Source organism: Callithrix jacchus, chromosome 22, assembly GCF_049354715.1.
Source record: "Callithrix jacchus isolate 240 chromosome 22, calJac240_pri, whole genome shotgun sequence".
In the NCBI taxonomy this organism is placed as follows: domain Eukaryota; kingdom Metazoa; phylum Chordata; class Mammalia; order Primates; family Cebidae; genus Callithrix; species Callithrix jacchus.
This window is the reverse complement of record NC_133523.1, coordinates 15,957,301-15,984,015: the sequence shown is the minus strand read 5'-3', so window position 1 is coordinate 15,984,015 and position 26,715 is coordinate 15,957,301. Positions and strand designations below refer to the sequence as shown.

Genomic DNA, 26,715 nt, shown 5'->3' with positions numbered 1-26,715 from the left:
TTGAGACTGGGTCTCACTCTGTCACCCAAGCCCCAGGCTGGAGTGCAGTGGTGCAATCTCGGCTCACTGCAACCGCTGCCTCCCGGGCCTAAGCTTTTCTCTCACCTCAGCCTTCCAAATAGTGGACTGCAGGTGCACACCACCATGCTTGGCTAATTTTTGTATTTTTTGTAGAGGCAGGATTTCAACATGTTGCCCAGGCTGGTCTTGAACTCCTGGACTCAAACGATCTGCCTGCCTTGGCTTCCCAAAGCGCTTTGGATTACAGATGTGAGCCACCGCACCCAGCCAGGAAATTTGATTTTCAATCTTCTTTTATTTACTGAAACACATAACTTAAAAACAATTTAAGTGCCCATTTGCAATTTTATGGTAATATATCTGGCGAAAACCTAAACAGCCGGCAAAAGGAGTCAATGAATCTCAAACACATAATATTGAGCAAAAAGAGGAAGGTCTATCTTTACCTCTTTTGTTTAAAAAAAAAAAAATCAAGCTGGGTGCAGTGATTCACACCTGTAATCCCAGCAGTTTGTGAGGACAAGGTGGGCGGATCACCAGAGGTCAGAAGTTCGAGACCACCCTGGCCAACATGGCAAAACCCCGTCTCTACTAAACAATAAAAAACAAAAAAATTGGTTGGACATGGTGGTGTGCACCTGTAATCCCAGCTACTCAGGAAGCTGAAGCAGTTCTCCTGCTTCTCTTGAACCTGGGAAGCAGAGGTTGCAGTGAGCTGAGATCGAGCCATTGCACTCCAGCCTGGGCAACAAGAGCAAAACTCTGGCTCAAAACAAAACAAACAAACAAAAACATAAGTTACAAAGTTAAATCAGCTAATATAACAAATTCGAAACAAACATTACGAATTAAAGGTGTGAGATCAAATTCGGAAAGGACGTCAAATACTGTTTTTGAGCTTGACACAAATGGCGTCAGTATGTATATTTAAAACTCTGCTTCTCACACGTGACAACTGCTCAAAATCGTGGCACATCAGGACCATCAGGACCGGGAGGGAGGTGGGGCTTTTCAGTTTTCTGGGAGTTTGAGGTTGCCTTTATTTTTCCTTGTCAACTGATATCACATTCATACCTACAAAGATGCAACATCTTCAATATACAATGAAGAACAGCCAAGACCTTAAGTGCGCACCGAGACCCGCACTGAGACCCGCACCTCCTGGCTTTGGCCCAGACACTGCACCCAGTCTCAGCTCCTCCACCGGACCCTGGTCACCCACACTTCATTCCCATCGTGCCCTCCCTTCTCCAGTGCTCTTGCAGGCCTGGGGAACCAGCAGCTGAAGATACTGCCCCTCCCCTGTGTCTCAGTTCCTCAGCCTGGCATCAGAGGCCAGGCACGATCCAGCCCTCACATCTTAAAAAATGCCATCATCCCCGGATGTGGTGGTTCATGCCTGTAATCTCAGCACTTTGGAAGCCAAGGCAGGTGGATCACCTGAGGTTAGGGGTTTGTGACCAGCCTGACCAACATGGTGAAAACCGTCTCTACTAAAAATACAAAACTTAGCCAGGTGGTAGTGGCGCGCACCTGTAAGCCCAGCTACTCGGAAGGCTGAGGCAGGAGAATTACTTGAACCTGGGAGGCAGAGGTTGCGGCGAGCTGAGATCGCACCATTGCACTCCAGCCTGGGAGACAGAGCAAGACTCCGTCGAAACAAAGAACAAACAAACCAAAAAAAGCCATCATTTATTAAGACTGAGTATGTTCCAGGCACGGTGTCAAGTGCTTCAAAACTGGCTATGTTGTCTTCACTTGCTTTTTGTTTTGGTTTTGGTTTTGAGGGCGGGGGGGCTTTTTTTAGAACAGGGCCTCGCTATGTTGCCCAGGCTTGTCTCAAACCTATGAGTTCAAGCAATTCTCCCACCTCTACCTCCCTGATTGCTGGGATTACAGGTGTGAGTCACTGTGCCCGGCTATCTCCACTTCAGACAGCAGAAAGCTGAGGCGCAGGGAGGGAAAGTCACTTCTCCAAGGCCACAAAGCTGGTAGGTGACACAGTCAGAACTCAACTCCAGAAGCCTAAATTGTAACACTGGGTTCCCTCACACTACATTGCCCCCATTCTGGAAGATGCCCTCCTCCTGCCCTGCTCTGGGGGGCTCTGGGTGGGTCTGGCCAACCTGGAGAAATGGCTGGTTGGGCACCCGTGGCAGCCCCCAGCCCTCCTTCCCCCACCAGCAGCCGTGGGCTGGGAAGGGTCCAGGAACTGCCGGGTAGCTGCAGAGGTCAAAAGTCAGATGTGGGTTTCCTGCCAACCCCTGGGAACTTCCTTCTTCCCGATTCGACGCTCCCCTCACTGCGCACCACCCTGGAGGACCCCTCCGCTCTGTCCACCATCCCTCCTACTTCGTTACCCTGGCTCATGGGGGGACGGGTCCCCACACCCCAGCATTCACACTGCCGGACAGAGGACAGCAATTGCACGATTGTCACCTGTCTGGGATCAAGCCTCCTTTCCAGCTCCCGGCTGCTGTCCCTCCAGCCCACCCGGACTCCACGGGGCAAGGGGTGTCTGTCCCAGTCTGTCTCCCAAGACTGGGAGTTGCCTGTGGCTGGGCTTAGGGCTGACACCTCTTGGGGGACCCGGCATCAACCAGCACGAAACAAAGCAGAGACTTGCAGGGAGGGTTTCCCTGGAGCTCCTGATTCTGGGAGCTGGGCAGGACACACAGAATCCTTTGCTTCCTGGTCCCCGAACCCCCTCCAGGCCCACCAGGGAGGTGACCCACAGTGACCCCCATGGTTTCTTTGTTTGTTTTTGTTTTTGTTTTGAGACGGAGTCTCACTCTGTCTCCAGGCTGGAGTGCAGTAGAGATCTCGGCTCACTGCAACCTCTGCCTCCCGGGTTCAAGTGATTCCCTGCCTCAGCCTCCCGAGTAACTGGGATTACAGGTGCCCGCCATCACATCCGTCTAATTTTTGTATTTTTAGTAGAGACAGAGTTTCGCCATGTTGGCCATGCTGGTCTCAAACTCCCGACTTCAGGTGATCCACCCACCTCGACCTCCCAAAGTCCTGAGATTCCAGATGTGAGCCACTGTGCCCGGCTGCCCATGGGGTTTTGAGTGTCCAGGGCAGGAAGCTGAGTCCCATCTATCCACCACTTGTCCGTCACCATCTCATGGAGCCTCCAGCAGTGCCTCCAGCAAGAAATGACCCTAATCATAACGACGGCTACAGAGTGACCAAGCACCAGGCATGCCTCGTCTCACAAAGGGGTACACTGAGGCACAGACATGTGAGGCCTCTTGCCCGAGCTCACACAGAATGGAGCCAGCTCTTCCCAGCTCCAAGCTCATTATTTCCTGTGCTGTAGTTTCCTGGAGCATTTATTGAGCACCTAAGTGAACAGGGCATCGGGGAGCAATGACAGAGCTTGGGGAGCCAGCGCCACCACCATCCATGACTCAGCCCTCTGTGACACCCTCCTGTGCAATTACTGATCACCTACTGTTTGTCCCGCCCTGGGCTAGCTAGGCATTTCATACTTTAAAAAAACAAAAAAACAGCGTCTTGGCCAGGCGCGGTGGCTCACGCCTGTAATCCCAGCACTTTGGGAGGCCGAGGAGGGTGAATCATGAGGTCAAGAGATTGAGACCATCCAGGTCAACGTGATGAAACCCCGTCTCTACTAAATATACAAAAAAATTAGCTGGGCATGGTGGCGCGTGCCTGTAATCCCAGCTACTCAGGAGGCTGAGGCAGGAGAATTGCCTGAACCCAGGAGGCGGAGGTTGCGGTGAGCCGAGATCGCGCCATTGCACTCCAGCCTGGGTAACAAGAGCGAAACTCCATCTCAAAAAACAAAACAAAACAAAAACAACAAACAACAACAACAAAAAAACAGCGTCTCGCTCTATCTCCAGGCTGGAGTGCAGTAGTGCGATCTCGGCTCGCTGCAACCTCCGCCTCCTGGGTTCAAGCGATTCTCCTGCCTCAGCCTCTCGGGTGGCTGGAATTACAGGTGTGCGCCACCACACCAGGCTAATTTTTGTATTTTTAATAGAGATGGGGGTTTCACTATGGTGGCCAGGTTGGCCTCAAACTCCTGACCTCAGGCAATCTGTCCACCTTGGTCTCCCAAAGTGCTGGGATTACAGGTTCGAGCCACCTTGCCCGGTGCCTTTCCCACATTTTGTGGCATTTCATCAGCACCAGGGAAGTGGGTCCACTTCTGTAGCCAGCCTGTCTCGAGGTAAGTGAAGCTCCGTGAACTAACAGCATAAGACCCTTGAGGCAGCGCCTTTTCTTCTCTGTGCCTCAGTTTCCCCCACCACCGAAGAGAGACAGTAACAGGCCTGGCATAACTCAGTGACCTAATTGCAGTAGGTACTGAGAACAGCACCCGCCACCAAGTAAAGGCAAAAGCAAGGCTCCAAAAGGTCGAGAAAGCCTGAGCCGCCAGCCAGCGTCCCACCCAGCATTTATCAGAGGTGTCCAACCATGCCCTGCTCTGGCTCTAGGCCCCCAGCCCCTCCCCCAAGCTCTCACAGCCAGGGTGGGAGTGTTGTGATAACCCGCAGCCCCCGTTTCCTCCAGGCCAGGAAGGAGCCAGGCAGAGGAAGTATTAAGAGGAGTAATATAAGCACTCCCCCCTGCGAGGCAGGAGCCAGAGCAGGCCGGGTGGCGAGCGGGGACGGTGCACCGCTGGCAACGGGAGCAAATGGGTCTGGCGATGGAGCACGGAGCATCCTACGCTCGGTCGGGCGGCAGCTCTCACGGCTGCTGGTACTACCTGCGCTACTTCTTCCTCTTCGTGTCCCTCATCCAATTCCTCATCATCCTGGGGCTCGTGCTCTTCATGGTCTACGGTAATGTGCATGTGGGCACAGAGTCCAACCTGCAAGCCACCGAGCGCCGAGCTGAAGGCCTGTACAGCCAGGTCGTGGGTCTCTCGGCCTCCCAGACCAACCTGACCAAGGAACTCAACCTCACCACCCGCGCCAAGGACGCCATCATGCAGATGTTGCTGAGCGCCCGCCGAGACCTGGACCGCATCAACGCCAGCTTCCGCCAGTGCCAGGCTGACCGGGTAAGGCTACGGGCAGGACACTCGCCCTGGGGACACGGGGCAAGCCACCTCACCTCGCTGAGCCTGAGTTTGCTCATCCAGGAGACGGGGACCATCACAGGACCAATACTCTCTTTTCTTTTGAGACATGGTCTCCTTCCGTCGCTCAGGCTGGAGTGCAGTGGTGTAATCTCGGCTCACTGCAGCCTCCGCCTCTCAAGTTCGAGTGATTCTGCTGCCTCAGCCTCCCAAGTAGCTGGGATTATAGGCACGTGCCACCATGACCAGCCAATTTATGTATTTTTAGTAGAGATAGGGTTTTACCATGTTGGCCAAGCTGGTCTCAAACTCCTGACCTGAAGTGATCCGCCTGCCTCAGCCTCCCAAAGTGTTGGGATTACAGACACCAGCCTGTGCCCAGCCAACAGATTTTTTTTTTTTTTAAGAGACAGCGTCTCTGTCTGTCTCCTGGGCTGGATGGAGTGCAATTGCGATCACAGCTCTCACTGCAGCCTCAATCTCCTGGGCTCAAGCGATCCTCCTGCCTCAGACTCCTGAGTAGCTGGGACTGTATACAGGCATGCGCCACCATGCCCAGCTAATATTTTTATATTTTGCAGAGACGGGGTCTCACTATGTTGCCCAGGCTGGTCTCAAACTCCTGGGCCCAAGCAGTCCTCTCTCCTCGGCCTCCCAGAGTGCTGGGATTATGGGTGTGGGGAGTTGTGTTCAGCTAATTTTTGTTTTCTTCCTTTTTTTTGGAGACAGAGTCTCACTCTGTTACCTAGGCTGCAGCACAGTGATGTGAGCAGAGCTCACTGCAGCCTTGACCTCCTGGGCTCCAGCATCCTCCTGCCTCGGCCTCTCGAGCTGCTGGCACTATGGACATGTGTTAGTATGCCCAGCTCATTTTTTTATTTTTAGTAGACATGGGGTCTCGCTATGTTGACCAGGCTGGTCTTGAAATCCTGGGCTCAAGCAATCCTCCCTCCTGGACCTCTCAAAGTGCTGAGATTACAGGGTGGGCATCACCACACCTGGTGAATTTTTTTTTTTCTTTGAGATGGAGTCTCACTCTGTCGCCCAGGCTGGAGTGCAGTGGTGCGATCTCGGCTCATTGCAACCTCCAACTCCCAGGTTCAAGTGATTCTCCTGCCTCAGCCTCCCAAGTAGCTGGGATTACAGATGTGTGCCATCACAACAGCTAATTTTTGTATTTTTGGTAGAGACGGGGTTTCACCATCTTGGCCAGGCTGGTCTCAAACTCCTGACCTCGGGTGATCCACCTGCCTCGGTCTCCCAAAGTGCTGGGATTACAGCATGAGCCACCGTATCCTACCCTGAGCCCTGGCTAATTTTTTTTTTTTTTAAAGACAGAATCTCACTATGCTGCCCAGGCTGGTCTTGAGCTCTTAGCCTCACCCTCCTATGCTGAGATTAAAAGCATGAGCCACCATTCCCATTTTTATTTATTTATTTTTTTTGAGACAGAGTCTTGCTCTTTTGCCCAGGCTGGAGTGCAGTGGCGCAATCTCAGCTCACCGCAACCTCTGCTTCCCAGCTCCAAGCAATTCTTCTGCCTCAGCCTCCTGAGTAGCTGGGACTACAGGTGCATGCCACCACGCCCAGCTAGTTTTTGTATTTTTAGTAGAGATGGGGTTTCATCATGTTGACCAGGTTGGTCTTGAACTCCTGACCTCAAGTTATTTGCCTGCCTTGGCCTCCCAAAGTGCTGGGATTACAGGAGTGAGCCACCCCCCTAGCCAGGGGAAATTTAAAACCCTTTGCAGATGCTGGGCATGGTGGCTCATGCCTGTAATCCTAGCAGTTTGGGAGGCCGAGGCGGACGGATCACAAGGTCAGGAGATGGAGATCATCCTGGCCAACAAGGTGAAAGCCTGTCTCTACTAAAAATACAAAGATTAGCTGGGCATGGTGGTGTGTGCCACTCGGGAGGCTGAGGCAGGAGAACCACTTGAACCCAGAAGGCAGAGGTTGCAGTGAGCCAAGATCCTGCCACTGCACTCCAGCCTGAGTGACAAAACGAGACTCCATCTAAAATTAATAAATAAATAAAATAAAGTCAACACAAAAATTAGCCAGGCATGATGGCATGTGCCAGTAGTCCCAGCTACTCGGAGGCTGAAGAGGGAAGATCACTTGAGCCCGGGAGGTCAAGGCTGCAGTGAACCAAGATGGTGCCACTGCACCCCAGCCTGGGCAACTGAGCGAGACCCTGTCTGGAAAACATGACGGACTGAATAGAAGCTCAGAATGTTTTGTTGCTATTCAGCTATTCAGTTCCAGCGTGTATAAACAGCTCATATTTGCTGTATGCTGGGTGTTGAATTTAGAAATATCAACTCATTGTCAAATCCCAGGAAGCAGGGAGAAGTTTATTTTGTTATGTTTTGTTGTGTTTAAGACAGGATCTCCCTCTGTCGCCCAGGCTGGAGTGCAGCAGTACGATCTTGGCTCACTGCAACCGCTGCCTCCCAGGCTCAAGTGAGTCTTCTGCCTCAGCCTCCTGAGTAGCTGGGACTATAGGCACACACCACCATGCCTGGCTAACTTTTGTATTTTTAGTAGAGACGGGGTTTCACCATGTTGGCCAGGCTGGTTTCGAACTCCTGACCTCAAGTGATCTGCCTGCCTCGGCTTCCCAAAGTGCTGGGATTATAGAAATGAGCCACTGCGCCTGGCCGGGAGAAGTTTTAAACCTTTTCCAGAGACCAGGCATGTTGGCTCACGCCTGTAATTCCAGCACTTCGGGAGGCCGAGGCAGGTGGATCACAAGGTCAGGAGATTGAGACCATCCTGGTCAACATGATGAAACCCCATCTCTACTAAAACTCCAAAAAAAATCAGCTGGACATTGTGGTGGGCACCTGTATTCTCAGCTATTTGGGAGGCTGAGGCAGCAGAATAGCTTGAACCCGGGAAGCGGAGGTTGCAGTGAGCTGAGATCACACCATTGCACTCCAGCCTGGCGACAGAGTGATACCCCATCTCAAAAAAATAAATTAAACCCTTTGCAGGCAGGAAAGTGGAGGCGTGAGAGGGGAGGGGGATTTCCGGAGGCGGCAGAAACAGGCAGGCTCTCTGGGCAGAGCCACAGCTGCAGATATGGGGTCTCCTGGAGACCAGCGCCCACCGTCGCACCCCAGCTTGTGACAAACACAGTAGACAACTGTCCCCATGTTCTTAGACACAACTTCTCCCTAGGGCGGGGGAAGTCCTGCCAGACTGAGGCATTAAGGGGAGTGGGTGTGTGGGTCTCTCCTTAAGGGTGAGGTGGGTGAGAGGTGGGAGGTTGGCATGAGGGAAGCTAAAGGAGCAGCTTCAGGGTCTTCCAATGAGGTGACCTGGCTGGCCAGGGCCATGGCCAAGGCAGTGGCAAAGACAGGCCTTGCACTGGACCTCAGACCACCCAGCCCTCCCCAATGGGCAGGAAGCTGAGCTCAGCCCCCTCAGATCAGCCCAAGGCAGAACTCTGTCTCCTCACCTCAGACCCCTCACCACAGGGCCCTGTTTCCATCCCCTAAAACCCCAGGGCAAAGCACTGTCCCCACAGATGCCCAGGGTACGATGGATCTCACCTCAGCCCCCCAAGATGGGGTGAAACACAGATCCTCAGGATAGGGCCCTGCCTCCCCTCTCAGACCTGAACCTGGCTAACTGGTGTCTTTTTAAAACAAATTATTTATTGGCTGGGCATGGTGGCTCATTCCTATAATCCCAGCACTTTGAGAGGCCCTGGCGTACGGATCACGAGGTCAAGAGATCGAGACCAGCCTGGCCAACATGGTGAAACCCCATCTCTACAAAAAAATACAAAAATCAGCTGGCCGTGGTGGTGCGTGCCTGTAATTCCAGCTACTTGGGAGGCTGAGACAAGAGAATCACCTGAACCTGGGAGGCAGAGGCTGCAGTGAGCTGAGACCGCACCACTGCACTCCAGCCTGGGCGACAGAGTGAGACTCTACCTCAAAAAAAAAAAAAAAAAAAAAAAAAAAATAGAATAAAAAATAAAGATTAAAGAAAAAACTTTTAAAATTATAGTATTTATTTATTTATTTTAAAGAGGCAATGTCTCAGTCTATCACGCAGGCCGGAGTGTGGTGGTGTGATCATAGCTCACCGCAGCCTCGAACTCCTGGGCTCAAGTGATCCTCCCATCTCAGCCTCCCAAGTAGCTGGGACCACAGGCACATGTCACCTTCATCAGCTAACTTTTTCTTTTAAAGGACATGGTCTCACTATGTTGCCCAGGCTGGTCTCAAACTCCCGACCTCAAGCAGTCTTCCCACCTCAGCCTCCCAATGACTAAGGCTTTTGAGAACAGAAGGCACTCCCCAGTCTTAGGGCATTCACCCAGGGCAACCTCCAAAAGGAGAAAGGATAGAGAGTTTCAGGAACACAGCCTCTCCTCATCCTTCCTACTTCCTGTATTTCTGCAGGGGGTTCTCTCCCAAAGTTTGCAAGTATGGCCGTCGTTTGTTCAATTGTGAACACTTTCTTTAAAAACAGCTTTGCTGGCAGGGCGTGGTAGTTCACACCTGTAATCCCAAGACTTTGGGAGGCCAAGGTGGGAGGATTGCTTGAGCTCAGGACTTTGAGACCAGTCTGGGCAACATAGTGAGACCCCATCTCTACAAAAAAATACAAAAATGATGCAAATGTCATGGCAGGCAGCTGTAATCCCAGCTCGAGAGCTGAGGTGGGAAGATTACCCGAGCCTGGGGTGACTGAGGCTGCAGTGAGCCATGAATGTACCACTGCACTCCAGCCTGGGTGACAGAGTGAGACCCTGTCTCAGAAAAAGAAAAGAAAAGAAAAACAGCTGGCCAGACATGGTGGCTCACACCTATAATCCCAGCACTTTGGGAGGCTGAGGCAGTTGGATCACTTGAGGTCAGGAGTTTGAAACCAGTGTGGCCAACATGGTGAAACCCCATCTGTACTAAAATACAAAATTAGCTGGGCATGGTGGTGGGCACTTGTAATCCCAGCTACTTGGGAGGCTGAGGCAGGAGAATCACTTGAATCCGGGAGGCGGAGGTTGCAGTGAGTCCAGACCGCGCCACTGCACTCCAGCCTGGGCAACAGAGCGAGACTCCATCTCAGTTATAAAAATAATAAACAATTTTTAAAAACAGCTTTATTGGGATATAATTTACATAGTATAAATCCACCTGTTTAAAGTGTAAAACTTGATGTTTTTTTCCTACATTCACAGAATTGTATGTTCATCACCACAGTCCATTTTAAAACATTTTTGCCTTCCCAAAGGAAAACCCCACCCCCTCAGGCTGGGCTGGGCGGCTCGTGCCTGTAACCCCAGCATTTTGGGAGGCCGAGGTGGGTAGATCACGAGGTCAGGTGATTGAGACTGGCCTGGCCCACATGGTGAAACCCCATCACTACTAAATATACAAAAATTAGCCAGGCGTGGTGGCGCGCGCCTATAATCCCAGGTACTCGAGAGGCTGAGACAGGAGAATCACTTGAACCTGAGCCGAGATCTCACCACTACATTTCAGCCCGGGCAACAGAGTGAGACTCCATCTCAAAAAGAAAACGAGAGAGAGAACGAAAGAAAGAGAAAACCCCGTTCCCATCTGCAGTCACTCCCCATTCCCCTCCCTCAACCCCTGGCAGTCCCTAATCTGCTTCCTGCCTCTGTGGATTTGCCTGTTCTGTGTTTCATGTCAAGGGAATCTCACACGATGTGGCCTTTTGTGTCTGGCTTCCCTCACTTGGGCATCGTGTTTTTGGGGTTCACCCACACGGCAGCACGGATCAGTGCTTCCTTCCTTTTTATGGCTGAATCATATCCCATGTGTGGAAGGAACACATTTTGTGCGTCCACTCATCTACTGACAGGCATTCGGGCTGTTACCACCTTTGGCTACTGTGAATTGAGCTGCTGGGCACGTCCCTGGCAAGTTGCTATGAGGATATGTGTTATTGCTCTGGATGTATGCTGAGAAGTGGAATTGCTGGGGCATGTGGTAACTATGTTTAACAGTTTGAGGAACTGCCAGACTGTTTCCCAAAGCAGTGGCCACATTGTCTGTGCTCACTAGTCCTGTCTGAGAATTCTGATTTCCCCACATCCTCATCAACGCCTGCTACTGTTCATTTTGGGGTTTTATGGGTGCTTAAAATAGCCACCCTAGTGGGTGTGAAGTGGTATCTCACTGCGGTTTTGATTCGCATTTCCGTAATGGCTAATGATTTTGAATAACTTTTGATATTTTGATATGCTTGTTGGCCATTTGCATATCTTTTTTTTTATTTTTTATTTTTTGAGATGGGAGTTTCACTCTTGTTGCCCAGGCTGGAGTACAATGGCAAGATCTCAGCTCACCGAAACCTCTGCCTTCTGGGTTCAAGCGATTCTCCTGCCTCAGCTTCCGGAGCAGCTGGGACTACAGGTGCACACCACCACACCTGGCTAATTTTTGTATTTTTAGTAGAGACAAGGGTTCGCCACATTAGCCAGGCTGTTCTCGAACTTTCGACCTCAGGAGATCCACCTGCCTTGGACTAACAAACTGCTGGGATTACAGGCGTGAGCCACCACCCCTGGTCATTTGCATATCTTCTTTTGAGAAATGTGTATTCAGACCCTTTGCCCTTTATTATTTTTTGTTGTTGTTGTTGTTTTGTAAAAACAGTTCTCCAGCTAGGAATGGTGGTATATGCCTGAGCCACCATGACTGGCAGACCCATCTCAATTCTTAAAAAATTTTTGGCTCAGGAGGCTGAGGCGGGAGAATTGCCTGAACCCAGAAGGCGGACGTTGCGGTGAGCCGAGATCACGCCATTGCACTCCAGCCTGGGTAACAAGAGTGAAACTCCATCTCAAAAAAAAAAAAAAAATTTTTTTTGGCTGAGCTCAGTGGCTCAAGCCTGTAATCCCAGCACTTTGGGGAGGCCAAGGTGAGCAGATCACCTGAGGTCGGGAGTTCAAGACCAGCCTGGCCAACATGGTAAAATCCCATCTACCAAAATTACAAAAAAATTTAAGCAGTTGTGGTAGCGAGCACCTGTAATCCAGCTACTCGATAGGCTGAGACAGGAGAATCACTGGAACCAGGAGGCAGAGGTTGCAGTGGGTGAGAGCAACAAGAGCAAAACTCTGTCTCAAAAAAAAATTCAGTTGACCATAAATGTAGATGTAACATTTTAAAAGTTAATCTATGTTGTAGCATATATTTATACTTTGTGCCTTTTTATTTCTAGATAGTAGCAACTGTAAAAACTTTTGAAGATCAGACAAGCATCCGGTATATTTTTATTTATTTATATTTTTGTGTTTGTTTCATTGATATGCGGACTTGTTACATTGCCCAGGCTGTTCTCAGACTCCTGGGCTTCACTGATCCTCCCATCTCAGCTTCCCAAGTAATTGGGACTACAGGGGTGAGCCATCACACCTGGCTTCCAACATCCCCTCATAAAGGGACCATGGCCTTGGCCAGGTGCCTGTAATCCCAGCACTCTGGGATGCCGAGGCGGGTGGATTACGAGGTCAGTAGATTGAGACCAACATGGTGAAACCCTGTCTCTACAAAAAATACAAAAATTAGCCAGGCCTGTTGGCGGGCACCTGTAGTCCCAGCTGCTCAGGAGGCTGAGGCAGGAGAATTGTTTGAACCCAGGAGGCAGAGGTTGCAGTGAGCCAAGATTGCACCACTGCACTCCAGCCTGGCAACAGAGCGAGTCTGTCTTAAAAATAAAAAAGGAACCATGCCCTTGTGAACTCAGCTCACTCTGGCCACCTGGGTGTCTGATCTCGGTCCCGCCCCCAGGGGCAAGACACTAAGCTCTGTCCTGCGTCCTTCCCCTTCCTCCCGGGCAGGTAATCTACGTAAACGATCAGGTGTATGTGGCTGCCATCATCCTTAGTGAGAAGCAGTGCAGAGATCAGTTCAAGGAAATGAACAAGAGCTGCGATGGTGAGTGCTAAGGCTGGGGTGGTGACTCCCCGCCCAGTGCTCTCGACAGCCCCCGATCTTCCTGAGTCTCCTGATCCTGTTTCCTTAGCCTTGCTCCTCATGCTGGGTCAGAAGGCGAAGACACTGGAGGTGGAGATAGAAAAGGAGAAGGCCGTTTGCACGAAGGATAAGGAAGGCATGCTGCTGAGCAAACGCATGGCGGAGGAACAGCTGGCCGAGTGCGTGAAATCGCAGGAGCTGCAGCGCCAAGAGCGCCAGCTGGCCCAGGAGCAGCTGCAAAAGGTGCAGTCCCTCTGCCTGCCCCTGGACAAGGACAAGTTCGAGACGGATCTTCGTAACCTGTGGAGGGACTCCATTATCCCACGCAACCTGGACAGCATGGGTTACAACATCTACCATCCTCTGAGTTCGGAAGTGGCCTCCATCCGCAGAGCCTGTGACCACATGCCCAGCCTCATGACCTCCAAGGTGGAGGAGCTGGCCCGCAGCCTCCGGACCGGCATTGACCGCGTGGCCCGCGAGAACTCGGACCTCCAACGCCAGAAGCTGGATGCCGAGCGGGGCCTGCAGGCCAGTCAGGAGGCCAAACAGAAAGTGGAGAAGGAGGCTCAGACCCGGGAGGCCAAGCTCCAAGCCGAATGCTCCCGGCAGACCCAGCTGGCGCTGGAGGAGAAGGCGGCGCTGCGGAAGGAACGAGACAGCCTCGCTAAAGAGCTGGAAGAGAAGAAGAGGGAGGCGGAGCAGCTCAGGCTGGAGCTGGCCGTCAGAAACTCGGCCCTGGACACCTGCATCAGGGCCAAGGTGGGCTTGTGGGCTCCAGAGGGAGGTTGCAATGGAGTTGGGTCCAGATGCCAAGGGGGCAGTGGTGATGTTGAACTTGAAGTTGGAGCTGGCTTTGAGGATGGCTTCCTGGTCTAGGTTAGCTGAGTTACGACTCTCTAGGATCAGGCATTCAGGTCAGGATAGAGCTGGGGATGAGGATGGGCATTGAGAGGAGTGTAGGGTTAAGACTGGAATTAGGCCGGGCGTGGTGGCTCATGCCTGTAATCCTAGCACTTTGGGAGGCCAAGGTGGGTGGATCACATGAGGTCAGGAGTTCAAGACCAGCCTGGCCATCATGGTGAAACCCTCTCTTTAAAAAAAAAAAAAAGATTGGAATTAGAGTGCCGGGCACGGTGACTCACGTCCGTAATCCCAACACTTTGGGAAGCCAAGGCGGGCAGATCATGTGAGGTGAGAAGTTCAAAACCAGCCTGGCCAACATGGCAAAACCCCATCTCTACTAAAAACATAAAAATTAGCCAGGTGTGGTTGCAAGTGCCTATATTCCCAGCTACTTGGGAGGCTGAGAGGTGAGAGGATTGCCTGAGCCCAGGAGGTTGAGGCTGCAGTGAGTCAGGATCGCGTCACCGCACTCCAGCTTGAGTGAAAGACCGAGACCTTATCTCAAAAAAAAAAAAAAAAAAGAAAAGAATTGAGTCTGGCATTTAAAAAATGAAATTATGACCTTTTCAGCAACATGGACGAAGCTGGAGACATTATCCTAAGAGGATTAATGCAGAAACAGAAAATCAAACACTGCATGCTGTCTCTTATAAGTAGGAGCCCCATATTGGGTACACACAAGGATAAAGGCAACAGACACTGGGGTTCCAAAAGGGAAAAGGGAGGGAGGGGGGAAAGGGCTGAAAAACTGCATTTTGGGTACTATGTTCACTGCTTGGGCAATGGGACCATTAGAAAGCCAGACCTGTATGGCCAGGCACCGTGGCTCATGCCTGTAATCCCAGCACTTTGGGAGCCTAAGGGGAGTGGATCACCTGAGTTCAGGAGTTTGAGACCAGCCTGACCAACAGGGTGAAACCCTCATCTCTACTAATAATATAGAAAGTAGCCAGAAGCTGGGCACGGTGACTCACGCCTATAATCCCAGCACTTTGGGAGGCCAAGGCTGGTGGATCACCTGAGGTTGGGAGTTCGAGACCAACCTGACCACCACGGAGAAACCTCATCTCTAAACATCATAATAATAAAGTAAAAAATAAATAAAAAATCCTGTATTTGAGTTGAGTTGAGAAACCAGGGGCGTTGGTTTCGCGTTAGGAGTGATACTGGGGTGAGGATATCTAGGGGAAGCGTGGATGTGAACTTTGAACTCATGTTTAAGTTGGGCTGAGATGAGTTTTTGGTCACTGCTCTGTCTAGAGTTGATTTGAGTTAAGGTTAGGATTTCACTTGGGATTTCATTGATTTTAGAATTGGGGTTGAATTTGGAATTTGGATGACGAGAAGAGCTTGCAAATTGAGTCAGGGATGCTTGTGGGGTGCGGGGTTGGGCGAAGAATGATCTAGAATCTCAGCTGCTTTGGGACTGAGTTGAAGCACTGAAGCAGGATTTGAGGCTCCGGTAGTCGGAGGTAGCTGGGGGGTCTAGAGATGCTTAGAGGCTGTGGCCAAGGGTGAATTTCGGATTTCACTGACACTGACATAGGGCTTGGTATTCACAGTGGACTAGGAGGAGCTGAGGCTGAGTCAGTTTAGGGTGACTGGTGGAAGCTTGAGTGGGCTCGGAGTTGAGCTGAAGGGTTGGGTGACCCCGGTTATGGCTGGGGAGACACTGGGGTTGAGTGAGGAGCAGGGCTGGATTGAGAGTAAATCTGGAGTAGATGCCAATCTCAGGGTGGAACTGGGTTCAGGCGGATTTGGGGTAATGACCAGCTCAGTACTGTTTCAGGTTAATATCAGGGCTCCATAGGGCCTTAGGATTGGAGTGAAGTTTGGGTTGGGATGGGAACTGAGGACGGGTTTAGGGTGGGAGCTCTGGGGTCTGGGGTTGAGTGGGGTTGAGCATGGCACTGGGCAAGTGTTTGTAGGAGGGCATGGTGGAGCCCAGGGCGGAGGCTGGGGAAACAGATTTCTTCATAGCAGTTGGGTCAAGAGGTTGGCTGGAGTCAGAGTGAGCTGAAGATACGGTCAGACCCCATTTATAACTAGGATTGGGTTTAGGTTCGGGTTTGAGTCTAAGGGAGATTGACTTTTCTCTTTCTTTTTGAGATGGAGTCTCACACGGTTTCCCAGGCTGGAGTACAATGGCACGATCTCAGCACACTGCAACCTCTGCCTCCAGGTTCAAGCTATTCTCCTGCCTCAGCCTCCTGAGTAGCTGGGACTACAGTTGACCGCCACCATGCCCAACTAATTTTTGTATTTTTGGTAGAGACGGGTTTCACCATGTTGTCCAGGCTGGTCTTGACCTCGTGACCCGCCCACTTAGGCCTCCCAAAGTGCTGGGATTACAGGCATGAGCCACCACACCCAGCTGGGAGATTGACTTTTCATGTTGGGATCAGATTTTAGGTGACTGAGTTCAGAATTGGCTTTGGATTTCAGGTTTTGGGGGACTGGCTCACGGATATTCCAGAGTAGCATTTAGGATTGGGGTCCAGGTGGTCTACAGGGCAGGTTGGCTTCAGTCTGAAGGGAGCTCCGATGAGTACTTTACTCTGGTGAGTAGACTCCGATGGGGTCACAGGTTGAAACTGGATTTACCTTGAGTCTCTGATGGAGACAGGGGTAGGCCAGCTCTGCCGCACACAACCTCAGGACTGCTGAGGTGATCAGTCCCAGGAGTCCCCAAGCCATCTGAAGGCTTATGGTGGGTGCAAGTGATTGTCTGTTCATGATCATGTGTGTCTTTCTACATGGGGTCTTTTACCCTGCCCCGGAAGGACCTTAGAGACTGGTCTTGAAGGGCATGAAAGGGCAGAAGCCAGCCGGGTGCGGTGGCTCACGCCTATAGTCCAAGCACTTTGGGAGGCTGAGCCATGTGGATCAATCCAGGTCAGGAGTTCGAGATCAGCCTAGCCAACATGGTGAAACCCCGTCTCTACTAAAAATACAAAAGATTAGTTGGGCGTGGTGGCGCGCACCTGTAGTCCCAGCTACTCGGGAGGCTGAGGCAGGAGCACCGCTTGAACCTGGTGGTGGAGGTTGCAGTGAGCTGAGATCGTGCCACTGCACTCCAGCCTGGGCAACAGAGCGAGACTCTGTCTCAAAAAAAAAGGAAGAAAGAAAGAGCAGGCAGAAGGCTCTCTGGGAGGCCTGGCTCCTACCAACCTCCCCCCACCTTTCTTTCACAGTCGCAGCCAATGACGCCAGGGTTAAGGCCCATGGGTTCTGTCCCCAACCCCCGGATTATCGGTGAGTGACAAAAGACAGGCAAGTGGGGGAGGGGACCCTCTCCACCTCGCACCCCGCCCCGGCGCTGCTCTCCCATTCCCCTGGGCTGCCAGCCCATCCCTAGCCCAGGGACAGGGGCTGCTGAAGCTGTAGGTCAAGCCTCGCCTCTCCCTCCCTCCACAGAGCCTGCCGCCCTGGAGGAGTTTAAGAGGAAGGTTCTGGAGTCCCAGAGGCCCCCTGCAGTCATCTCTGCAGCCCCATCCAGGTAAGGCACTGGGCAGGCTACAATGGTTCAGTCTTAGGGCTGTGGGCAAAGCTAGAACCAGGACTCGGGGTGGAGGGAGGCTGATCTCACACTTGCTTCTTAACTGAGCACCTGCTGTATACTAGGTCATGTATGATTGGGTGTGAAGGACGCCGCAGTGACCAGGACACATCCAGTTCTGTCCTCATGAGACTCCCTGAGGAGTAGTGGGGGAGACAATGTCAGACGGGACTACCAAAGAGCCTACAATTATTAGGCACCTACTGTGAGCCCTATGCAGTTCTAAGTACGTTGCACGATTAGTTCACGTAATCTTCACAACCTAACAATACTAGTAGGGCAAACCACTATTCTGCCCAATTTCTAGATGAGGAGAGTGAGGCACAGAGAGGGCATGCATTGTACCCCAGGGAGCACAGCAGAGCTGGGACACAAACCCAGGCCATCAGGTCCCAAGCAGGCAAGAGAGAGCCTTGCTGAGGAGAAGCTGGAGCATGAGGAGCTGGTCTCTGGGAATGCAAGGGAACAGTGGTCCAGGCAGCGGGAATACCCTGGCAGAAGACCTGGAAGCTGGACTGGGGTAAGGGAAGGTCATGAGCAGAGGGAGAGAGAGGGGGAGTGGCATCCAGGAGTGACTCCTCACCTTTACTTTCTAGAAAATGAGTCTCAGCTGGGCACGGTGGCTCATGCCTGGAATCCCAGCTACTCAGGAGGCTGAGGCAGGAGAATCACTTGAACCCAGAAGGCAGAGGTTGCAGTAAGCCAAGATCGCACCCACTGCACTCCAGCCTGGGTGACAGAGTGAGACTGTCTCAAAGAAAAAGAGAGAGAGAGAGAGAGAGAGAGAGAGAGAGAGAGAGAGAGAGAGAGAGAGAGAGAGGAGGCCAGACATGGTGGCTCATGCCTGTGATACCAGTACTTTGGGAGGCCAAGGCAGGTAAATCACCTGAGGTCCAGAGTTCAAAACCTGTTTGGCCAAGAGGGTGATACTCTGTCTCTAGTTTAAAAAATACAAAAATTAGCTGGGCATAGTGGCAGGCACCTGTCATTCCAGCTACTCAGGAGGCTGAGGCAGGAGAATCGCTTGAACCCAGGAGGTAGAGGTTGCAGTGAGCCGAGATTGTGCCATTGCACTCCAGCCTGAGTGACACAGTAACAATCTGTCTCAAAAAAAAAAAAAAGAGAGTCTCAGCTAGGCACCATGCACTTTGGGAGGCTGAGGTAAGAGGATTGCTTGAGCCCAGGCATTCAAGACCAGTCTGGGCAACATAGCAAACCCCATTTGTACAAAAAACACAAAAATTAGCCAGGTGTGGTGGTGCGCACCTGTAGTCCAAGCTACTCAGGAGGCTGAGGCAGGAGGCTCACTTGAACCCAGGAGGCGGAGGCTGCAGTGAACTATGACCACAGCACTGCACTCCAATCTGGGCAAAAGAGCAAAACTTGTCTCTAAAAAAAAGCGGGGACCCTGCTGGGCACAGTGGCTCACACTTATAATCCCAGCACTTTGGGAGGCAGAGGCAGGTGGATCATCTGAGGTCAAGAGTTCGAGACCAGCCTGGCCAACATGGCAAAACCCTGTCTCTACTAACAATACAAAAATTACCTGGGCATGGTGGCACGTGCCTGTAGTCTCAGCTACTCGGGAGGCTGAGGCAGGAGAATCGCTTGAACTCGGGAGGCGGAAGTTGCCGTGAACCGGATAGCACCACTGCACTGCAGCCTGGGTGACAAAGTAAGACTCCGTTCCCTGCCCCTAAAAAAGGAGTTTTGGCCAGGCTAGGCACAGTGGCTCACACCTGTAATCCCAGCACTTTGGGAGGGCATGGTGAGAGGATCTCAAATATATAGTATATATATATTAAAATTTAGCTGGGTGTGGTGGCATGCCCTGTGGTCCTAGCTACTCAGGAGGGTGAGGTGGGTGAATCACTTGAGCCCACGAGGTCAAGACCAGCCTAGACAACATAGCAAGACCCTATTTCAACAACAAAAAATTAGCCAGGTGTGGTGTCACGCACCTGTAGTTCCAGTGACTGGGGAGGCTGAGGTGGGAGGATCACCTGAGTCAAGGCCGCGGAGAGCCAAGATTGCCCCGCTGCACTCCAGCCTAGGAGACAGAGACTCTGTCTTGGAAAAAAAAGACAGTCTCTGAAGTAAAGGGCCTAGAAATGCTTTGTTAATTGCAAGGTCCCATCCAAAAATGGCCAGACAAGGGGCTTGGGGCTTGTAGGAAGCAGCAAGAGTTCCTGGCACACGCTCAGCCATGGCTCGGTGCCCCCTCGCCTCCTCCCAGGGCCAGTCACTTTTCAGAGGGCGGCCTGTGCGTCACAGGGATGGTGACTCAGGCCACCGCCCCAAGAACGGGCTGTTCTGTCTCTGGGGTCCCTTACGCCAGTGACGGAGGAGCCAGGGCCTGGCATTGCCATTTGCAGTTTAGGACCGAGACTCAGGAAGGCACCAGGACTTGAAGTCAGATCACTTTGATCCCAAAGGCTGCCCCTGTGACCACTTTGCCACTGGGCTATTGTCAATCTGGGTCTCCTCCAGCCTCAGAGGACTAACGGGATTTCTGGCCAAGCAGATTTCCGAAAGCTTTGCCACCAAGTCCCCAGGATGCATCACGCCCACCTCCATCTCCACCTCTCCTTTTTTATTTTTTCTTCTTGCATACCCCCTCGGACGGGGAGCTCACGTCTTGCCAAGCTGTCTCCCAACCCCTTTGCTCTAGACGGCTCTGCCTGGGAGAAAGTTCTCAGCCCCAAGCAGCCCACAGGGAGGGAAATAAAAAGGTGAGCGGGGGACTCCTTGCTCCAAGCAAACACAATTTTCCTCTCTCCATCTTGGCCCAAAGCCCTCATGGCAAGGAAGGAGGTTCTATTATTATCCCCACTTCTCAGAGGAGGAAACTGAGGCCCCAGGGAAGTGAGCAGCCTGAGGTCACAGAGCAGAGAATCAGGGACAGGGCCGGGCTCCCAGCCCAGGACTGTCAGGGCCTCGGCTGAGAACTGGGGAAGCTCTTGACATTGTTTACCCCAAAATGACGTCCACCTGGCGAGAAAACAATGTGTACTTAGGCCTGGGCCTTGCCGGCTCCTCGCCTTGGGGTCGCAGCAAGGGCCTCTGGCACTGCTGGGCTCTGGCCTTGACTGGCCTTCCCCTGAGACGGGATTGGAGCAAGCGGGCTGGGCCTGTTTGCTGCAGGCTCACTGGCCAATTTTCGGCCAGTCACTGCAATGTCTTCTTTTTTTTGAGATGGAGTCTCACTCTGTCACCCAGGCTGGAGTGCAGCGGTGCGATCCCAGCTCACTGCAACCTCCTATTCCCAGGTTCAAGGGATTCTCCTGCCTCAGCCTTCTGAGTCGCTGGGACCACAGGTGCGTGCCACCATGCCTGGCTAATTTTTTTGTTTTTGTTTTTGTATTTCTAGTAGAGATGGGGTTTCATCGTGTTACCCAGGATGGTCTTGATCTCCTGATCTCATGGGATCAGGAGGCCACCTTGGCCTCCCAAAGTGCTGGGATTACAGGCGTGAGCCACTGCACCCGGATCTTTTTTTTTTTTTTTCTGAGACAGTTTTGCTCCTGTTGCCCAGGCTGGAGTGCAATGGCGCAATCTCAGCTCACCACAACCTCCACCTCCCGGGTTCAAGTGATTCTCCTGCCTCAGCCTCCCAAGTAGCTGGGATTACAGGCACCCACCACCACACCCGGCTAATTTTGTGTTTTTAGTAGAGATGGAGTTTCACCATGTTGGTCAGGCTGGTCTCGAACTCCCAAACTCAGGTGATTGGCCCACCTCGGCCTCCCAAAGTGCTGGGATTACAGGCATGAGCCACCTTGCTCAGCCTAACTTTTGGACTTTTAGTAGAGACGGGATTTCACCATGTTGGCCAGTCTGGTCTTCAACTCCTGACCTCAGGTGATCCACCCGCCTCAGCGTCCCGAAGTGCTGGGATGACAGGCAGGAGCCACGGTGCCCGGTTTATGGAAAATTTTAAAGTCATTTTCTCTTGGTAGCACGGGGGCCAGCTTCCCTTTACTTGGTGACACTGAGTGTCCCTTCCTGCAGATCACATGCGGCAGAGCAAAACCAAAAACAAACAAACGAAGAGAAGTAGACACTGAGTGTCCTTCGGAAATCAATGTAAGATTCTTTAAAAATGATATAAAGGGCCGGGCGCGGTGGCTCACGCCTGTAATCCCAGCACTTCGGGAGGCCGAGGCGAGCGGATCACGAGGTCAGGAGATCGACACTATCCTGGCCAAAGTGGTGAAACCCCATCTGCACTAAAAATACAAAAATCAGCTGGGCATGGTGGCCCGTGCCTATAATCCCGGCTACTCAGGAGACTCAGGCGGGAGAATCGCTTGAATCAGGGAGTGGGAGGTTGCAGGGAGCCGAGATTGTGCCATTTCACTCCAGCCTGGGTGACAGAGTGAGACTCCATCTCAAAAAAACAAAACAAAACAAAAAGATAGAAAGACAAACAATGGCTGGGCATGTTGGCTCACACCTGTAATCCCAGCACTTTGGGAGGCAGAGGTGAGAGGATTGCTTGAGATCAGCCTGGACAACAGAGCCAAACCCAGTCTCTACCAAAAAAAAAAAAAAAATTAAAAAATTAACCAGGTGGCCGGGTGCGGTGGCTCACACCTGTAATCCCAGCACTTTGGGAGCCTGAGGAGGGCGGATTACCCTTGAGTTCAGGAGTTCGAAACCAGCCTGGCTAACATGGCTAAACCCCGTCTCTACTAAAAATACAAAAATTAGCCAGGTGTGGTGGCAGGCACCTCTAATCCCAGCTACTCCGATGCTGAAGTAGGAGAATTGTTTGAACCCGGGAGGCAGAGGTTGCAGTGAGCTGAGATCATACCACTGCTCTCCAGCCTGGAAAACAGACCAAGAATCTGTCTCAAAAAATAAAATAAATTCAAAATAATATCTTGGCCTGGTGTGGTGGCTCATGCCTGTAATCCCAGCACTTTGGGAGGCTGAGGTGGGCAGATCACCTGAGGTCAGGAGTTTGAGACCAGCTTAGTCAACATGGTAAAACCCCAACTCTACTAAAAATATAAAAAATTGGCTGGGCGCGGTGGCTCATGCCTGTAATCCCAGCACTTTAGGAGGCCGAGACAGGTGGATCATGAGGTCAAGAGATCAAGACCATCATAGCTAAACCCCGTCTCTACTAAAGATACAAAAATTAGTCGGGCGTAGTGGTGCATGCCTGTAGTCCCAGCTACTTGGGAGGCTGAGGCAGGAGAATTGCTTGAACCTGGGATGTGGAGGTTGCAGTGAGCCGAGATCATGCCACTGTGCATTCCAGCCTAGGTGGCAGAGCAAGACTCCATCTCAAAAAATAATAATAAAAGAAAGAATAAAATCTTTTTTTAAAAAGCCCTTCCCATTGCAATTTCACCATATTCAGCCACATAGCTTCTGGACCAAGATGTACGTAATATTTGCCCTTTAAAAAGTGTTTTAGAGGCAGAGGCTTCCTCTGTCACCTAGGTTGAAGTGCAGTGGCATGATCATAGCTCACTGCAGCCTTGACCTCTTGTTCCCAAGCAGTCCTCCTGCCTCAGCCTCCTGAGTAGCTGGGGCTACAGGTACAAGCCATCATACCTGGTTAATTTTTTTCTTTGAGACAAAGTCTCGCTCTTGTCCCCCAGGCTGGAGTGCAGTGAGCGTCCAGACCTGGCTCTGAGCTGTGGGGAATGTTCAAGTTCACCGTTACCACTCTCAGATTCATTTGTCCATTCAAGCCATATTTACTGAGCAGCTGCTGGGAACCAGGCATGGGGCTGGGTGCCGGAACAAGGCACCGAAGCCACTGCCCTCACGGGGCTCACAGTCTAGTGGGAAAGATGGATGGTAAATCAGATGAATGGGTTACCTGAGGGCCCTTTGGTGATGGGCAAGACAAAATAAAGGGGCAGGACGTGTAAGAAGCTTGGGATTTTCCATCAGAGACAGGGCAGGCTAGTGAGGTGATATTGAAGCAGAGAGCCAAAGAAGGAGGGAAGAGCCATGGGGGGTTCCCAGGAAGGGTTCTCCAGACAGAGGGCACGGCCAGGGACAAAGGCCCCAAGATGGGACCATGCCTTGCATGGTTGAGGGAGGAGGCCAGTGTGGCTGGAGCAGAGTAACTGAGGGGAGGAGAAGGTGAGGGCAGGAAGTGATCGGGCTGATCGAGCCCTGCCTGTCGCTGCTGTGAGGACCTGAGCAGACAGGGGACGCGCGTGACCCAGATCAAGCATCCACAGGTTCCTCTGGTCACTGCTGGGGAACAGACTGGGGGACAAGGGCCGAGGGGACTGCACTAGTCCAAGCAATCAGGGGGGCTTCGGTGCCTCCGTCTCTGAAAAATTGGAGGCTTGCAGGCTGGCAGCAGGGACCAGAGCTGGGTGAATCATGGTTGAGGATGGAGTCTGGGGCCAGGGCCAGGGGCCAGGGGCCAGGGCCAGGGACCTGAGCCAACCAAGGAACGTGAGGCCGCTCGGGCCCCAGGGAAGAGCCGGGGAAGGAAGGGAGAGGACTAGCGGAAGCAGGACTTGGCCACAACCCCCTCCTCCCCCAGCAGGAAACAGCCTCTGTGCCGACCCCTGACCCCTTGCAGGAACCTCTGCCAGGCCCAGGAGGGGGAGGGCATTCCAGACAGCACGACCTGGGAGGGGTGCAGAAGCCGTGTGATGGCTCTTGGAATTGTTGGGACTTTAGCAATGCAGGAGTCCCCAATGGGGAGGCCTGGCAGGGGCAGAGGGGTGGAGCCCTGAATGCCATGTGTAAGGCTTGGGCTTTATTCTGAGGGCACTGGGGAGCCATAGAGGACGTGTGAGCAGGAGCAGGGTTAATTCTGTGTAGACAAAAGAGGGAGACTGAAGCCTTACCTTGAGGACCAGCGTAGGGGTCTGGAGGAGCAGAAGCTTTGGGGTAAATTCTCAATATCCCCAGAACGTTGGAGTCAATCTGCAGCAGAGGCTTGGAGTGAAGTGGCCGCTGGGAACCTCAGTCTCTTCATCTGTATAATGGGGAGGAACACACCTCAGTCTCACCATCCTGGGGAGGTTCAACACGTGAGAGTCTCATGGGGAGGCTGAACTCGAAGGAGCTCTGGTGTCCTGAGGGACAAGTAGGGGCCCAGGGTAGGAGGAGGCAGGGCCGGGGTCCCCAGGATGTTGTGCCCCCGCTGAGGACGAGCCTCCAGGGCCGGGCCGAGGTCTGCCCTTCCCTCTGTCTGACCCACTATTGTGTCACCATCCCCTTCCTGCCCTAGTGGCTGAGGATGCTCCAGGCCTGAGGACCGAGGGGTGGCGCGACTCGGCGGTCTGCGGAGGATGCAGTGAGATGCTCGTGGCGCCCGCCACAACCCCCTCCCGCCGCCGCCCGCCACCCATGGCCACCATCAGACAACTTCCTGCATGCAAACCCCTTATACTCTCTCACGCCCGCACCTGCGCCTCATGGTCCCTCGCCCAGAACACACGGCCGCGGTGATGATGTGGCGATGACGTCACACGTCCCAGGGTGATGGCTTCACGCAGCCATGTGGACGTCACGCACAGATCTAGCGGTGGCACCACATGTATGTACTGCGTGGCGCACAGACATGGGGAACTTGGAAATGCAGTGATGACGTCACTGGCCGTGTTGACGTCATGTGTCATGACAACGTCACACAGACGCAGCGATGACATCATACAGAAGGTGATGTCACACACACAGACGCAGTGACAACTTTGCACACACCATGACAACGTCACATATAGATATGGCACCAACATCACATGCACACACGTCCTTTCACACACACTTTCTGCCTAATCCTCACCTAGTGTCACATCCCCCCCACCCTGGCACCCAGGCCAAGGTACCCTTGGCATCCCTGGGCCCCAGCACCTCCCCTCCTCCAGCTTCCTTAACTCCCAGGACTTCCTCGCCTGCAGTGTCTGGCCCCGGAGGTGAGAACAGGGAGCTGTTCACCTCTGCACCCTGAGCGTGAGCGTTTCCAGACCTCTCTTGGGGCCCTGATCCCAGGGTGAGGGACACCTGCTGTCGGGAGGTGCACCCTTTCTCCCCCCAACTCCTAGCCCTGCCTTGTGGCCCCTTTGAAATATTGGTGGCACTTAATAAATGTTAGTAAATCCTTCAAAGACTCCAGAGAGATGATTTCTGCTTTTTTTTTTTTTTTTTGAGATGGAGTCTCGCTCTGTTGTTGCCCAGGCTGGAGTGCAATAGCATGATTTTGGCTCACTGCAACCTCCGCTTCACGGGTTCTAGCGATTCTCCTGCCTCAGCCTCCTGAGTAGCTGGGATTACAGGCGCATGCCACCATGCCTGGCTAATTTTTTGTATTTTTAGTAGAAACAGGGTTTAATCATGTTGGTCAGGCTGGTCTTGAACTCCTGACGCCGTGATCCGCCTGCCTCAGTCTCCCACACTGGGCCATGATTTCTGCTTTAAAAAGTACCACATGGTTGCCAGGTGCGGTGGCTCATGCCTGTAATCCCAGCACTTTAGGAGGCCAAGGCGGGAGGATCACTTGAGTCAGGAGTTTGAGACCAGCCTGGCCAACATGGTGAAACCACATCTCTACTTAAAATACAAAAATTAGCTGTGCATGGTGGCCCGCACCTGTAATCCCAGCTACTCAGGAGGCTGAAGGAGGAGAATTTCTTGAACCTGGGAGGTGGAGCCTGCAGTGACCTGAGATTGAGCCACTGCACCCCAGCCTGGGCAACAAAGCAAAAAAACAAAACAATAAAACAAGAAAAAGAAGCACAGGGCTGTGAAAGAGAAAAGACTGGACAGAAGATGACAGCCAGGGAACCCCCTGCCCAACTTCTCCAGGCTGGAAGATGCTTCAACCTGGAACAAACTTGGGGGACACCAGCAGCCCCCCAAGACACAAGCATCTCTATACACAAAGGGGAGTGGCAGAGTTATAGCCAAGGAGGATTGGATGCAGTTGCTCCAAGGCACCACACTTCGACAGCAATGCTGTTATACTTAGTGTTTCCTTTAAATAGCAGGGCAGGAAAGGTGGCTCGCGTCTGTAATCCCAGCACTTTGGGAGGCTAAGGCTGGAGGATCGCTTGAGCCCAGAAGTTCAAGACCAGTTTGGGCAACATAGCGAGACTTTGCCTTTACAAAAGATTTTAAAAATTAACTAGGCATGGTGGCATGCACCTGTAGTCCCTATAATCCCAGCACTTTGGGAGGCTGAGGTGGGCGGATCACTTGAGGCCAGGAGTTTGAGACCA

At 52.4% G+C, this 26,715-nt stretch overlaps 1 protein-coding gene across 1 annotated transcript; it reads left to right on the top strand.

Moving 5' to 3' along the window:
• The first annotated feature begins 4,638 nt into the window (after positions 1-4,638).
• PLVAP (plasmalemma vesicle associated protein) lies at positions 4,639-25,605 on the top strand. The gene is made up of 6 exons (XM_002761883.6): positions 4,639-5,059; positions 12,909-13,005; positions 13,094-13,806; positions 17,145-17,205; positions 17,368-17,449; positions 24,729-25,605. Exons 1-6 carry the CDS (start codon positions 4,691-4,693, stop codon positions 24,733-24,735), a joined length of 1,329 nt encoding a protein of 442 aa, XP_002761929.2. The 5' UTR covers positions 4,639-4,690; the 3' UTR covers positions 24,736-25,605.
• Positions 25,606-26,715: the final 1,110 nt, after the last annotated feature.

Coding starts and splice junctions, on each gene's coding strand:
- PLVAP (XM_002761883.6), top strand. CDS start 4,691: ATGGGTCTGGCGATGGAGCACGGAGCATCCTACGCTCGGTCGGGCGGC. Junction 5,060..12,908: donor GCCAGTGCCAGGCTGACCGG/GTAAGGCTACGG, acceptor CCTCCCGGGCAG/GTAATCTACGTAAACGATCA. Junction 13,807..17,144: donor ACACCTGCATCAGGGCCAAG/GTGGGCTTGTGG, acceptor TTTCTTTCACAG/TCGCAGCCAATGACGCCAGG.